Genomic DNA, 14,685 nt, shown 5'->3' on the forward strand with positions numbered 1-14,685 from the left:
GGATAGCATTGTTATAGTGACCGTAGAACAGTACTCCAGTGAAGACCTAACAAGCGAACAGTAGCGTAACTAAGCAGTGGATATTTTTTTAAATCACACGTCATTCGGAAAATGAGTCCCAGTTGTCTGGAACCTTTCGCTACGATGAAAGATGTATGCTGATTTATCTAAAAATGACTGTAAAATACTATAAAAAATAAATAAAAATGACCGTAGAACTTTATAAAAAATAAATAATAAAATACTTCGATGAAGTGACAAAAATAATAAAAACCTATTGTTAAAGACGATGATAAGCTATTGGATTAGCAATGAACAAAAAACTGGCCAAAATGACCATCAGAGGTGGACCAAACATTCACAAAATAAAAGGAATCACAAAACCCTAACGCTAGTCCAACAAATAGATGTACTCTATTGACGAAGATCAAGCTATGAGAAAAAAAAGAAAAAATGATAAAACGTCACGAAATTTTCAGACGGACTTCGAAACAATCACTATGATTTTTTATAAACGTTTTTTAAATATCAATTGAAGCTTTTTAGTGGTGTAACTGAAGACCGTTTCAAGGCGGCACTGGGCACTAGAGTGTTGAAGAAAATCAAATCAAAATTAAACCTTATTGAATAAAAATTTTAATTCTGAAGAAAATTTATAAAAAAAATCAATCTTGAAAAATGAGGATAGTAATTTAAGGAACATTGTACGTCTTTTTCCGTGTTGGGTATTTTCGTCACTGCGAACAATTTTTTGATTTTTTGTGATATATTCCCCTTTTTATTCTTGCTAAAACAGGATAACGTATTATTGGAAGTGGTCGTTATAACTGACCAATAGCATTAATCCGGTCCGTCCGGTATTACATTTAGTATGAAGCGGAGAGCCGTGCTGGGATTTGTACTCCAGATATCAGAGGGTTCTAGAAGCCCTCTATCAAAAAACTTGTACCTTTTGCTAAAAATTGCCGGGAGAGGGCATCGCATAACAAATGTTCCGAGGTTTATTTTTTTTCATAACAACAATGTTTAAGGCAATTTGTATTTGGTTTGCACTGATAGCATCATTCCTGCCAAGCACAATTATGTCTATATCATCAGCAAATCCGATTTTCATTTCAATGGGTAAAGTGTATGCCGAAAATGAATCACACGAACGTCACTTTTATTGTGATCGGGCAGAAAATGTGTAGCACGGACCTGTGCTTGTCGCCACGCTCCCGGAATATAATCTAAAATTTAACTTGATTGAAAGAATTGTGTTAAAATGGTTACTAAAATTGCTTTATCCTTTTGTAGTAGTACAGAATAAATTCCGTCCCTACCAGGTGACTTTTTCAAAGGAGTCGATTGCCAATTCAACTTTACTTCCAGTAAAAATTTGTTTTGGCCAACGTATTTGCATTATCCCTAGTTATATTTAGCCCAGTCATCATATTCACTGTTTCGTTAATTTCTGTCCTGGTTACAAGAGTTCTTGATGCAGATATACTTTTGCCATTACTTGAGTCGATAATAATTGACCCAGGAAAGTGTGCTCTCACCATTAGCTCTAATGTTTCGCTATCAGAGCTTACCATCTTCTTTTTTAGAGTACCACCCAACTAATTTGAGTAATATTTTGCAAGGATTTTTTGCAGCCTGGAAATTTCACGTTAGTGAATGGAATGATGTACGTACATAGCTATGTAAATAAAAAAACTATTTGTAAAACATTAAACAAATAAATCCAATATAATCACTATGAAAAATCAAACCATAAATTACCAGATCTGAATAAATGAAAGAAAGTAAAAAAATAAACCAATAAATAAAAAAGTAATCAGAAACAAATATTAGGTGCGGGAAATCTAGAAAGAGGTATTGTAAAAATTAAAAAAAAAATAATTTGTAGATATTCAACGAATTTATGTTTATTGACCGAAAATTTACCGAATGTACGGTAAAATGAAAAAAAAAAAACGTAATGAGTCAAAAAATACAAAACAGTTAAATAAATGAAGACAAAATTGATTTAAAATATTGCGAAATTTTGAGTGTTTTTATTAAACTACGTTTAAATGTACGCGTTTAAATAAAAAAAACCTATTATTTTACATACATTTTCCGAAGTCAAACAATTTCCTCGTCTTCTATTCGCCTTCTATTTTGGCCGCAGTGTTCCTATTAGCCGCTGCACATAGGAGTACGTAGAACAAAAACCTGGCCAAAATTATTTTGATGAGTTTTCAGATAGCAAATGTGTCTTAACGTGGTTTTATCTCTGTTAAGTTTCATATTTAGACATAAAAACTTATTATTAACATGTTTCCATCAAGATCTAATCACCTAGCAGTGATATATCAACTTCTCTCTGCTATTACTCTGCAATTCTAAAAAGTACAAATATAGTAAGAGCTTGTTCTGGTGAATACTTTTTTGTCAATAATATCTATTATCTGCTACTTTTAAATCACTCGCTTTCAAAGGATCGTCCTAATGATGTTGGAAACCGCAGTGCTCCCAGTAGATCATTGAGTCATGGGAACTACGTAACTCAATGCATTCAATGGTACAATCTCTTGTTTGCGTTTTGCGTCTCTTACTTCGATCACTGCCATCAATCCTTTACTTGGACGACATAAATGCGAAGCTTCCGACCAACTTTACAACATTATGGTTAAGCTATACCATTTTTGTCATATTTCGAAGCTGTCAATTTTATATAAACTAACTTTTGAAGCGACTCTCTTGACATCTTAAGATCGTGTGCTTCTTGGAGGACATATGGGTTTTTTGTGAGACTTTTACCACTTGTTTTGATCTTTTGTGATGACATTTGAGGGTTTCTTTAAGTTTTTCCTCCAGAATCAGGAACTTTTTAATTATCGAATGTTCATAGCATTGCGCAATCAACCCGAATAGAGATTTTTTTCGGCAAGTTATCACAAAACCGGAAGAAACTAATCAAATTTGCATGATACATGCACTCATTCAATAAAAACAAAAATTCAGCAAATCTGAATGTTCCAACTTCGCATTGGTCGCAATTACGAATGGGTGAGCATGGGGCAGATTTTCTTTCTGGTACTTATTGAGAAACACATAACCTTTCCAATGGTGGGTGAGTTTTTGCTGGGACTTGCTGGGAACCCTAACAAAAATCCTTTTTTGTAAAAAAAATTTCGATCAAAAGAAACTGAAAAACACATGTATGACAATGCCTTGTTTTTAAAAAGTTTTTTCAACCTATACAACACATTACCGACACAAATTTACTTAACATACCTTCGTTGTTACCGCCCATATTAAATTTACGCTCAAGAATCACTTTAAAGTTATAATAACATGGGAGGAAGTTTATAGTTTTCGTACAACAATTCGTGACTTATTCATGGGCTCTCATTAATAACAAGGTTATGATAGTTACTGTAGTTTGTAAGCAACTAATTTCAAGATGGCCTGCATACAAAATAGTAAGTATCAGAGAATCCAAAAAGGATCGATAGCACGAGGAAGACGTGAATTATTTTTTTCGTATTTTGGCCAGGTTTTTGACTGAAATACTCCTATGTGCGCTGTCATTATTTTCAGAATACCCGACTGAAAAAGTTGGCAATCTTTTAATTAAAATATGTGATAAAAATATATTTACGCAAAGCTATCAGTGTAAAGCTTGAAGTGCTTAGAATTATATTCAAACTTATTAGGATTTTTTAATGACTGACAATTTTTTTTTTGACTATTAAAGTCTCTTTTGCGATAATGAAGCTTATATAAAGTTATATTCTTTCAGCCTTATCGTTCATTTTTTTTATCATAAAAGTTGTGCAGAATAGCCACGAATGAACGGTTGGAAGTGTTTAATTTCAACGTAGCATTAATCCCATAATCGATTATTTGAAAAACAAGTAGAAACCCCTATTTTTGTTGGCACAGGTGTGCCTACTTTGTTTTCTGGCACACTTCAGTTGTCAAAATGGTCTCCACACAAGAGAAACAGCGTTTAAAAATTCTGCACGCGGACTAACAATTTCCGCTTTTGTCTCATAATCACTTAGCGAAAAAGCTTAATTTGCCTCAAACGACAGTGTCTCAAGTGTTTTGGGGAGAGGTTGACCACAACTCGGAAGCCTGAAATTGGAGGAAACCGCATCCCGACGGTCGAACAGATAACCAAAGCGGTGAAGGGGACATACACAAGGAATCCAAGCTTATCGAGCCGGGATGTGGCAGATAAAGTCGGAATGTCCCACACCACCGTGCAACGTGTCAAGAAAAGAGCTGGACCGCGACGAAAAGCAACAATAATCGTCCGAAAGTTGTACACGAAGATGTTGATCAAATTCGACTGTATCGTTATAGATGGCGAGACATACGTCAAAAACGACTTAGACCGATTCCGGGATAAGAATTTCACAAGGCGACGGGAAGGGACAAGGGGGCAGAGATGTTTAAAAACATTAAGCTGTCGAAAGAATTCTATGACACCAGCAGAATATTTCAAAAGGCGTAAATATGAAAGGCAGAATTTCGAAGGGCACGAAAGGCAGAATCACTGGAAGCAAAACCTGACTCACGATAGCCACGTGCGTGATGGCAAACTGGTGTGAATCCACACACACACAAGCCGCCATGGTTCCCGCAGTCCGAGCCGGCCGCCGACCCGCCGTCGGAAGCGACGGCCTTCCGCATACAAACGACTGATCTACTGGATTTCTAGGATTATTCAAACAAGTTTTCTTGCCTTAGTTAAGTCCGAACGAGCGGTAGCGATTGGAACTTACGAAAGACAGAAAAAGTCGTCGGGAACGAGCAGCAATTTTAAGCGAACTGGCGTGTAGCAATTGAAAAGGTCGACGAATCGACTGTACAAAATCTAATGCAGCATGTGAAAAGGAAGGCCCGAGCATTCGTATATATACTGTATAAAATGGCGCCTTATGCCACTCCACTGATGAGTTTTTATGTTCTATAAATAATTCAAAATGAAAGTTATTTTTTATCAAAAGTAGGTCGTGTGGTGAAAAAGGTATAATTGGTTTTGTAAGAGTGATCAAGTAAACATTTAAACTTTTGTATAAATTTTGTCGACTGTTGTTGGTAGCTCAAATTTGACATTTTAAAGTCAGTGTATTTAACCATTTATCATTTTTAAAATCATCGATTGAACACTAGTTTTGCCAAGATCGATGCTTCTGTTTTATTTTATGTTTTTTATCTTGAAATAAAATTAGTAGAAATTAATTGTTTCAACAAATCATTCAAACCGCTTTGAAAACTGTATCAATCGTCCTGAAAAATGAACGGAACGGAAGAACTGGACGCACCTGATGCTCACAGTCATAAATTTAAAAAATATAAACTAATATCAACCAACTTGAAAGTCCGAAGGTTTTGAGATAAACGGCTTGCTTTCAGAAAAGTAGGAATAGGCATTCAGTAGAGGTATTATTATTACGCTGTTTTGAATTCTTTACTGCGCCAGTTTTTCAGTTGACATGGTACTTGTGTTCAAAAGTCATTATGTGCTACATGGAGGCACTTTCGAGTAGTCATCAACCTGTGTTGGGGTTGCTTCGAATTGATGTGCTACACAATCCAAGGAAAGCCCACTAAAACCGTTTATTGTTGAAGAACGAGTCTATCGTGAGCAGAAATACACATTCCACTGTATGTTTAAAGTAGCAGAATAAGGTCAAAGGGTTGAGCTCAAACATTGAACTGTAATCCGTAATGGTGCTTTGTTGGATTATACAAAACTGTCAACCGACGTCTGAAAACTAAGCATGAGTAGAACTAGGTCTTGCGGTGTCCTTCCAGGTAGTACTAAATAGCGACATTGAATAAAACCATGGTTTATGAGGTTAACCCCACATTATGCTGTCGCTGCGACGAGGCAGTATGTAGTTGTTGCTCGGTAGCGTGCCGAGCGCCAATTTTTGCCGAAGGATACAGTCAAGGGTGTATGTTGATTCTTTAATTTATTTATATCAACCGTTATGCATGTAAATGTATGGGATTCTTGGCAAAGCGCATTGAGTTTTGTTACGCGTTCTTAGAGTAGAATAAGGTATCATAATTCAATGAGGAAATATTTTTTTCCTTGAGACATTTTTCAACGAACTTACTCATCACACACATTGCACTCGTATGCAGTTATTTGATCTTTTGAAATCGCGCAATGTTCACAAAAAATGACCACCAATTTCTCTCTTTTTTCCCAGACACCTCAGGAGAATTAAACTTTCTCACACCCAACTCGGCCAAAGACATCCAGCGTGAGTTTACCGCCGGCATTAAGGAACGTTGTAAGATCCCCGTTATCAACTGTCAGGCCGTAACGACCGTGCTGGATCCGGTGACCGGGAACATCAGTACCGTCCTCACGACGACGTCGCCCCAGACGGAGACGGCCACGACGGCGGTGGCTGGCAAGAAACCAAGCTACCTTAATTTGGCTTGCTGCGTCAATGGCTACTCGAACCTGACGACGTACGACTCGAAGCTGCGGCAGGACATCAACAAGTCGCGGGAGGTGTCACCGAGCCGGCCAATCATTGCCACGCTGCATTATAATCGGTCGGATGGTGGCAATTTTCAGCTAACGGCGCCCACGCTCAGCTATATCAGTATGAATAACAGCATAAACAATAACATCAGCAACGGAAGAGTCGGCGGGATGGTGAACGGAACGGGACGTTATAACGGGGCTGGCGGTATGCCCGGGGGCCAGGATGTCACAGATAATGCGTCAATGTTTAATGGCAATGGATTTGGCGGTGGTGGACTGAGGACCAGAGTGATTTCATCGCAATCCCAAATTAGCAGTGCTAGAGAGAGCGAAAAGGTAGTGAAGAAGAGTTTCATACAGCAACGCGTTGAAAAATTATACGGCAATGCAGAAGGTGTAGTGATAAATAAGCAAATCTACAATGGCAACGAGAGGAAATATTTGAATAACATTGCGAATGAGAATGTGAGCAAAAACTACTGCAGTGCGATTCATACGATCGGGAACGGAAATGTGGCTCCGAATGGTGGAGGCGTGAGTGTGTCGAACGGTGGTACGACTGGATTCGGCGGAATGATGGGGTGCGGTGGTGCGAGGGAAAATCTTGACGAGAACAATAAGGAAATCGACGATGATCCAGATATGGAAGCACTGCCAGTGTTACGACATTTGCGGCCCGAGTTTCGAGCACAGTTGCAAATTTTTTCGCCCAAGAAAGTACCCAAGTCGTCATCGAACCGAAGCGTTGGTAGTAACAGCAATGGCGACAGCTGCGGTCTGAGTTCCAATGGTCATCACGCCGTTTTGAATGATGAACTAAGGTAGGAAGTTTATTGACTATAATTCTATAGGTATGCTGTTTAACGCTATTGATTCTATATCGGAATTTCAATTCAAAGATTCAGAGCCCCTTAACTGTAGTAATTGATAAAATAAAACAGCTTTACGATTTTCGATTGCAATCCCTCGGCATAAAATTATTTTAAATGAGTCGTAACCGTTTCGATTTGTCCCAAATGGTTGCCGTGTGGTTTAATACTGCCTAGAAAAATAAAAGTTTAATTTCCAGTGATTTCTTGTCACTATTTTATTTTTCAATTGGGTTTTGTAATCACCAAAATTATCTTTAAATATTGACACATTTTAATTGTGAACAGTGATTTTCAGAAACAACGGCGAACAGATGTTATTTTGAGATGCCGCATGAAAAATGCCACATGGTTTGAAAACCCCTTAGCAACAGTTTATTCACATACCACCTTTACCTTTACAAATGGCCTAAAAATTAATTCAACGGGTTTTGCGATTTGTAGTAATTGTATATATTTAGAATATGCCGCTATAAATGTTAACATCCGTGAAAAGAATCCGCTTTTGATCGAAAAAGCGGTATTCTGTGGTATTACTGTGGTATTATACGATTAAATCGTATTCTGCCGCTCCAAGCATAACTGTCCCAGCGTCCATAAGGTTTGCATAGAATATGGGACAGTGTTGCTTGGAGCGGCAGTATTCCTGTCTAACTATTTTGCTAGATCTAGAAAATCAATAATAAACCTAATAAACCTCCATAAACCTCGCATCGATTGGTTTAAACCTACGAATCTTTGTAATACTGAGGAAATAACGTGCACAACACCTGCAGCATTCTCTCCTACACTCTCATTTGCGATGATACTGAAATTGTCCAATCTCCTCTGATCATGTTTATAATTATCTCCACGCGTGATTGTTGTTCCCACAGCTCACTAATCGATTTCCTCTCTTTTATTTATTTCGGCTTAGTCATCGCCACTCGCACTCGACGTTGCACTCGAATAAGGGCAAAGTTACATCGAACGGTACTGCAAGCAGCATCGCTTTGTCGTCATGTTCGGCGCCTCGTCTGTCTAATGGACGTCCCTATTATCTCCCGTCGGCCCGACCCGAATCCGAGCTTTTATCAGTGGCCACTTCGGCTACGGTGACGTCCAAGTCGTGTGACAAAGGAGCTGCAGTGCCAACAACCACTGCTACCAGCAATAACATCGCCAGTACTCATCGGGAAACTTGCCCATCAGTCGCGACAACGGTAGTGACAGATCAGACACCGGCTATTGAAGATCTCGTTTGCGACAAGAAATCGAATCTAGCGTCAGGAAATATGAAATTGAACCATTCGGCTGTGGCTGTCATGGCGTTCAACGACGATGGAGGTGACAATGGGACGGTTGTTCGGAATGGAACCAGCAGAAAGAATGGCCACCACTATACGCATTTAGAGGATGACAAGGAAAATGTGAACGGCACCGATGTGGTAGCGGAAATTGCACCAACTAAGATTCAGCCGAAGGATGGCAACTATTTCCTACAGGTGCTCAAGAACGAGCAAAATCGACTGCTCACAATGGCATCCGAAATCGAGAGGGAAGTTGAAACTCTAAAGGTGAGCGATTAGTAACAAATAATTGTAGCAAAACTTATCAGAATTGATCAAATTTTTGCCTTGCTTCGTAGATTGATGGCGTAGAAATTAGCGAAGAAATTGCCGGCTATGTGCTGGTGGCAGCCGGGAAGGCCCGGCTTCTGTGTACACAAAAAATGAAACAGTTTGAAGGTTAGTAGTTGTTTTTATTTCACACGTTGCATTCGCTCGACATTTTTGTTCGTAAGCTGTAGACTTTCAGTGTGGTATATGTTTTTACTATCAGACAGACTAAAAACAGGTTTTTTTTAAACTAATGCTTTTACACGTAGTTTGTAATGTGTGTTTTGGCAGGAACTTCTGAAGAATTCCGAAATCGGCTCTTGGTAGTCTCGTTGACGAATTTCAATCTTTCCCAAAAATTGTCTCTGAAATTTCGTTCATGTGTAATTGTCATGTCACACGTTGCTTTATTTTAGCTACTTATAAGGAACATGACGACACCATGTGTCTCTATTAAGACAAGCGCAAAATTGCTTCGTTCGCCTTAAGCAATTGATATAATAGCATGCCCCAGACGTTTTTGGAACTCATCCAAACTCAAAACATTCATAGCAGAGTTATTTATTTCCCCTACCATTCGGGTTAGTGTTTTTTGTGCTTTAATCTAGGAAAAACCTTTTTTTTGTTACATTCAACGACTGTCAAACTTTATCATTTACAATGGCTTTTAGAATGATGCGCTAGCCTACGGTACGGGTACACATTTAAAGTTTACATTTGGCAAGCAGTTTGATGAATTCCTCCTTTTTCAATGAATCCCAATTCATTTTTTTTAGAAATGGATTGATACTTGTGCATCTAGTTTCAGAACGTTTTGTGTTGTTCTCAATACACCTAACTGCAAATGTTGTTATATCAGCAGAATTAAAGTGCTGATAAAGAAATATGGATAGAGCCATCTATCGTATGACGTCAACCGGTTTGAGTATTTTTGTGCTTGAGATATTGTTGGTTATCTTATCGTGCTCCCTGTAGTTGTATTTGGGTATCTTGCGTTTTGATTAGCTCAGCTTGACAGATGTGTAATAGAGAAAGTAAATATTTTTCGGCGTGTGTTAATCACGTGTCCAGTCCAGACCGTTGAAATTAGTTATTCTCATTGATCAGCTCTAGCAAAAATAAACTGCCTTATCAGTTCACCAAACCTGACCGGAGTCGATCAGTTCACCAAACCTGACCGGAGTCACAACAATCGAATTTTTTTTGATGTCAAGTGAAAGTATTCCAGTTCTTTAAGTAAATTCTAATTCTAATGAATCTAATATGAAATTTTATATATCAAACATCGTTTGAACAAAGATTCAATAGAAAGTTTAACTCGCCCTGAAATTAGATAGAGATTCAAATATTTTTAGTTGATACTCAACTGAAATGACTGAAAATATTAAGATATAAATAACACAACTTGAGTAGGGCATAAAAAATATTTTTTTCACGATTCATGTTACAAACCGCGTAACGGTTCAAGAAGTATTGATACTAATATTTAAAAATATCCTTTTTATCTTTGATGTTTTATTTATCTTACAGGTTTATGTTATAAAAACTTAAATCAGTCGCCGAACGAGAAGTTCCAGACAACGTGCGAAGATCTGCGAGGTTTTTGGGACATGCTATTGCTGCAGGTTGACAACGTGGATGATTCTTTCCGAGAGATTGATACTTTTCGGAAAAATGGCTGGAAGGTGAGTGTTTTTTCGGTTTTACGTTTACGTGTTATGTTAAGAAATCGTGGATAATTCGAACTAGTTAGAGATAAGAAAGGATATTTTTTCTGCTCAACCGCTAACATATTTTCCATGATGAATAATAATTTCAGCACTCGGTATGAATTTTGTACTAATTTCGGATAGGTGGGGGAAAGTGAACTTGGAAAATATCCTTATTTCTTATTACATCGATATATTGAACCAGTGTTAGAATCGACATCGTTATATGTTACAGCCAGACTAACTTTCTTATCTTTTTCTTCCCAGAAACCGTTACCTAAAAGCCCAGTCCCGCAGGCTCGCAGTACGAAACTTGTAAAGCGACCCTTCAAAGCACCCGCCACCGCAGCAGCATCGAACGGAACGGCAGATAATCTCACGAACGGCTCTAGTAGTACAAAAGCGGCAGCAACGGAGGCAAAGAAGGCAGCCGCAGCTAAGCGTGAAATCCAGCGGAAACAGCTGATGGAAATGAAGCGGAAGCAGAAACTGGCCAGTGGCCAGCAGAACATTGAAATATTTGTTCCCGGTGCAGGTAGTAGCAATGGCAGTACCACCAGTAGTGTAGTGATTAGTGCGTCTGAAACGACTAACGGTGCCGCTGTGGTGGATGCGAGTTGATCTCGCTGCAGTCAGCAACGAATATCCTAAACGACTGGTACCGTAGGAGTGGTCCATTGCCCGGAAGTTACGTAAATGTGTAAAGCATGTTTTGTCATTCTTTTGTATCGCTAAACAGAACACACCAACACGTAGAACGCTGACATCTAGATAATTATATTTGGACTGATTTATTGAGGACGACTCAGAAACCTACATTTTAAGTGTGGATTTAATCTTGACAAATCTGGACCCGTCATGAAGCATGCAAAAGCGAGAAGGAGTAGAAATTGTAATCAATCGTAACTAAAATACATCCATTGTGATTTTATGAGAAATGACAAACTTTTTATATGTTGAATATACTTATTATTAGTTCATATAAACCGGAATAAAAACGTGAGGAGGTAAATTATTTATTTAATTGTAAGCATAACATACTAAACAAATAACTCCTAAAGTGTGAATTTAGCATGCGTTGCTGCAAAACAGCCGGTTGATCTAGACCAATAGCTCTGTTTATTTCTTTGGCTAGAAAGCCAGTGCTGCACGTAGTGAAAACGATTCATTAAATCCTGTTTCTTAGGCTGCAAATGAATAAAAAGCTGAATTCACTTATTTTTATAAGATTCATCCGTAATAAATTATAAGATTTCCGTTGGAACTCCACTAAATATTCGGTTTTTGACTAAATGTAGCTAAAACTCAAGTCCTACTTCATTTCAGCATCTATAATCGACATATTAAGCTTAAACTAGTGGAATAATCATTTTTATTACATTTATACCTTTTAATTTTATGCCTTCTATTATTGTTAGTCCAACTATGTTTTCTATCTATCTAAATTTCCGTACGCTATTCAAGCATTGATCAGTCAAAAATGCACTATGCAAAAATTTGTTTCAACATCGACTCGACATTTACGATAGTAAGTTAAATATGTACAACAAACCATACCCATCAGTGTTGTCGAAGTTTCAACATTCCACTCTTTCTCTGACAGCTTTCTCAAGTGTCATCAAACGATAGATTTTTTTATTTGACATCATATAAATATGAGTGCCTTTTGATCATCGATCGCGAACATTAGTACAAAAAAAGTAAGCTCTTCTATTCGTTTTATCTGCATTTTCGATTATTCGTTATCAAAATTAGGTAATTTGTCGAGTTGATACCCGTGCTATTCGTATCTATTTCAACATTCGCTAAATATTTGCTCATACTTTCAAATGATAGAATTACGACTATGAACTGTAACACTACCAGCAATTGAGCCACTTGTAGAGACAGACAGGCCTGCTTAATAAAGTAGAAACAAAAGAAAACACAATTCGAAGAGTTCAATAACGACAATGAAAAAAAAAGTCAGATATAATCATAGTGTTCTAATTTATACTGTAACCTGCAAACGATCTTTTCAACTATCGAAACACGCAAATTAACATATACACCGTGGAAAAGGAATGAATCTGACAATCCGTTCCCAGATGGGGAGGAGTGGTATGCAATGATGCTTGAGTGGAGTCAAACTGCTGTATTGTGAATACATGAATGTGGAATATATGCTGTTCCCGTTTATCGAACCTGCTTAGAACGAAAAGAAATTCACAGAGAAAAATGCCTTTTTTACTATCTTTCCTAATGAAAAATATGATACGCCTCCAATTTGTTTAAGAAATAGTTGAATAACAGATTCTCATTACGCGTCAACTACACAATTGATCTGTTGCCAGTCATTTTAGATGACTTATAGGACACATAACTGAAATTGAAGCTCATCTAATAGCTAACCCCAGTGAATAATTTATAAATACATTTGGGTTGATTAGCTATATCAGTTTTTTATATCATCTAAAAGAGCTGCATTTTCTAAGCAAAACGTGATTTTCAAAAATTTTCTGTCGTCCTTCAATTTTTAAATCACGAATTAAAATTGTTTGAAATATGCTCGAAATCGCTACAATGACAGTTCGCCTGTATACCAATTGTCATTGCATTGTAGCGATTTGGAGCGAGTTTCATTCTTCATTTAAAAATCGAAGGCAAATGATATGAAGGTGAAAAGGGATAGAATTAAACAGTGAAGTGAAATAAAAGTGTAGTGTAAAAATGATATGAAATTTTAAAAAATCGCGTTTTGCTCAGAAAATTACACTGTTTTAGCTGATATATATAAAAAAAACAGAAATCCGTGAGCAGCTAAATAACACAATTCCAGTCGAGCGCTTTGCTGGTCTTGACAAATAAGTCGTTGAGAGCAAAAGTGGTACATGTGCCATTAGATCACTTTTTCAGTTTTTTGTATAAATTGATGCAGAACGCAATAGTATACCATAATATCAAAGAAAAGCTGAGATTTGATAACTGATACCAGAGTTCTAGCCAAAACAATTTTCAGTTTTACTCTTCTATGGTATTTCTGGATCCGGAGGGCAACCGGTAGTCTACCAAAAGTTGAACCTTGGTCCATCGTGTAGTTATAATCGGCCAAATAACAATCCTAAAGATAGCAGGGTGTTTTCCTTTGAATTGTCCCCAGTCGATCTAGATTATGTAAAATTTCTTCTGTTATGAAATACATATACACTAGCGCCACGAAGTGACAGAATTCTTCAACAAACAGATCATCATCCTATAGTACTTAATCACTTGAACAACGCTGCCGAAGACATGAATGTTCTATGTCCTAAGATTAACGAAATAAAATGCATCCTTCATGCTCAGAATGGACATGTACCACTTTTGCTCTCAACGCTTTCTGGTTGTCATTATTTTTGCCATAGAAAAAAAGTGGTACATGTTTTTCCATTGAAGTTTGTGTTAGTTTCTCACCCTGTATAAACCATACTGACCTTTTACCAGAGCTGTCAGTCCACCCCAGTTGGTCTTGAGGTACGTTCAGTAGGATCGTAGCGCTAGCCCCGCAACTGTCCTATACGCCAAACAGTTGGCTGCGAAGTCTGTGTATAATAAGCAGAATGTCGAGTTCCAAAACGGAATGTAGCACCCAAGGCTTTGCTTTGAGTCCGTCCACAAGCTGGGTTCCGGCTTCACATGAAGCGCCAACGCGTGATCGGCTGACAGACGGTCGGTGCGAGGATGTGTAAGTTGACAATTAAGGGTCGGTTCCTTAACTACATGCAGCACGAGCGAGAATGCTGCAACACGGAACGAGAGCGAACGTGGAGCGCTACCCACGCCACGGAACAGGCAAAACTCGGTCGTTTGTAAGAAAAAGCGTCAGCAGGAAGATCGAGATCGCGAAGGGATTAAGAAACAGTACCGTGCAAATCACACACGAAAGTTATACAAGAAGCAAGACAGCTCACGCAAACGCTACGTGCCACAAGCCGACACGTGCAGGGACCTAGAGGACAACCTTTTCACAAACAAGTTTTTTTAAAGGTGGCGGGGAAATC

General features: G+C 38.0%; 1 protein-coding gene across 2 annotated transcripts in view; it reads left to right on the forward strand.

Moving 5' to 3' along the window:
- Positions 1 to 12,829, forward strand: part of LOC129731924 (uncharacterized) — a 73,613-nt gene extending 60,784 nt beyond the window's left edge. For both annotated transcript variants that reach the window (XM_055692312.1, XM_055692313.1), the window contains 5 exons: positions 6,204 to 7,311; positions 8,276 to 8,915; positions 8,987 to 9,086; positions 10,488 to 10,642; positions 10,934 to 12,829. In XM_055692312.1, the coding sequence (XP_055548287.1) occupies positions 6,204 to 7,311; positions 8,276 to 8,915; positions 8,987 to 9,086; positions 10,488 to 10,642; positions 10,934 to 11,287 (2,357 nt within the window). In that variant the 3' untranslated portion in view covers positions 11,288 to 12,829. The remainder of the gene's footprint in view (positions 1 to 6,203; positions 7,312 to 8,275; positions 8,916 to 8,986; positions 9,087 to 10,487; positions 10,643 to 10,933) is intronic.
- Positions 12,830 to 14,685: the final 1,856 nt, after the last annotated feature.

The sequence above is a fragment of the Wyeomyia smithii genome, chromosome 3, assembly GCF_029784165.1.
Source record: "Wyeomyia smithii strain HCP4-BCI-WySm-NY-G18 chromosome 3, ASM2978416v1, whole genome shotgun sequence".
In the NCBI taxonomy this organism is placed as follows: Eukaryota; Metazoa; Arthropoda; class Insecta; order Diptera; family Culicidae; genus Wyeomyia; species Wyeomyia smithii.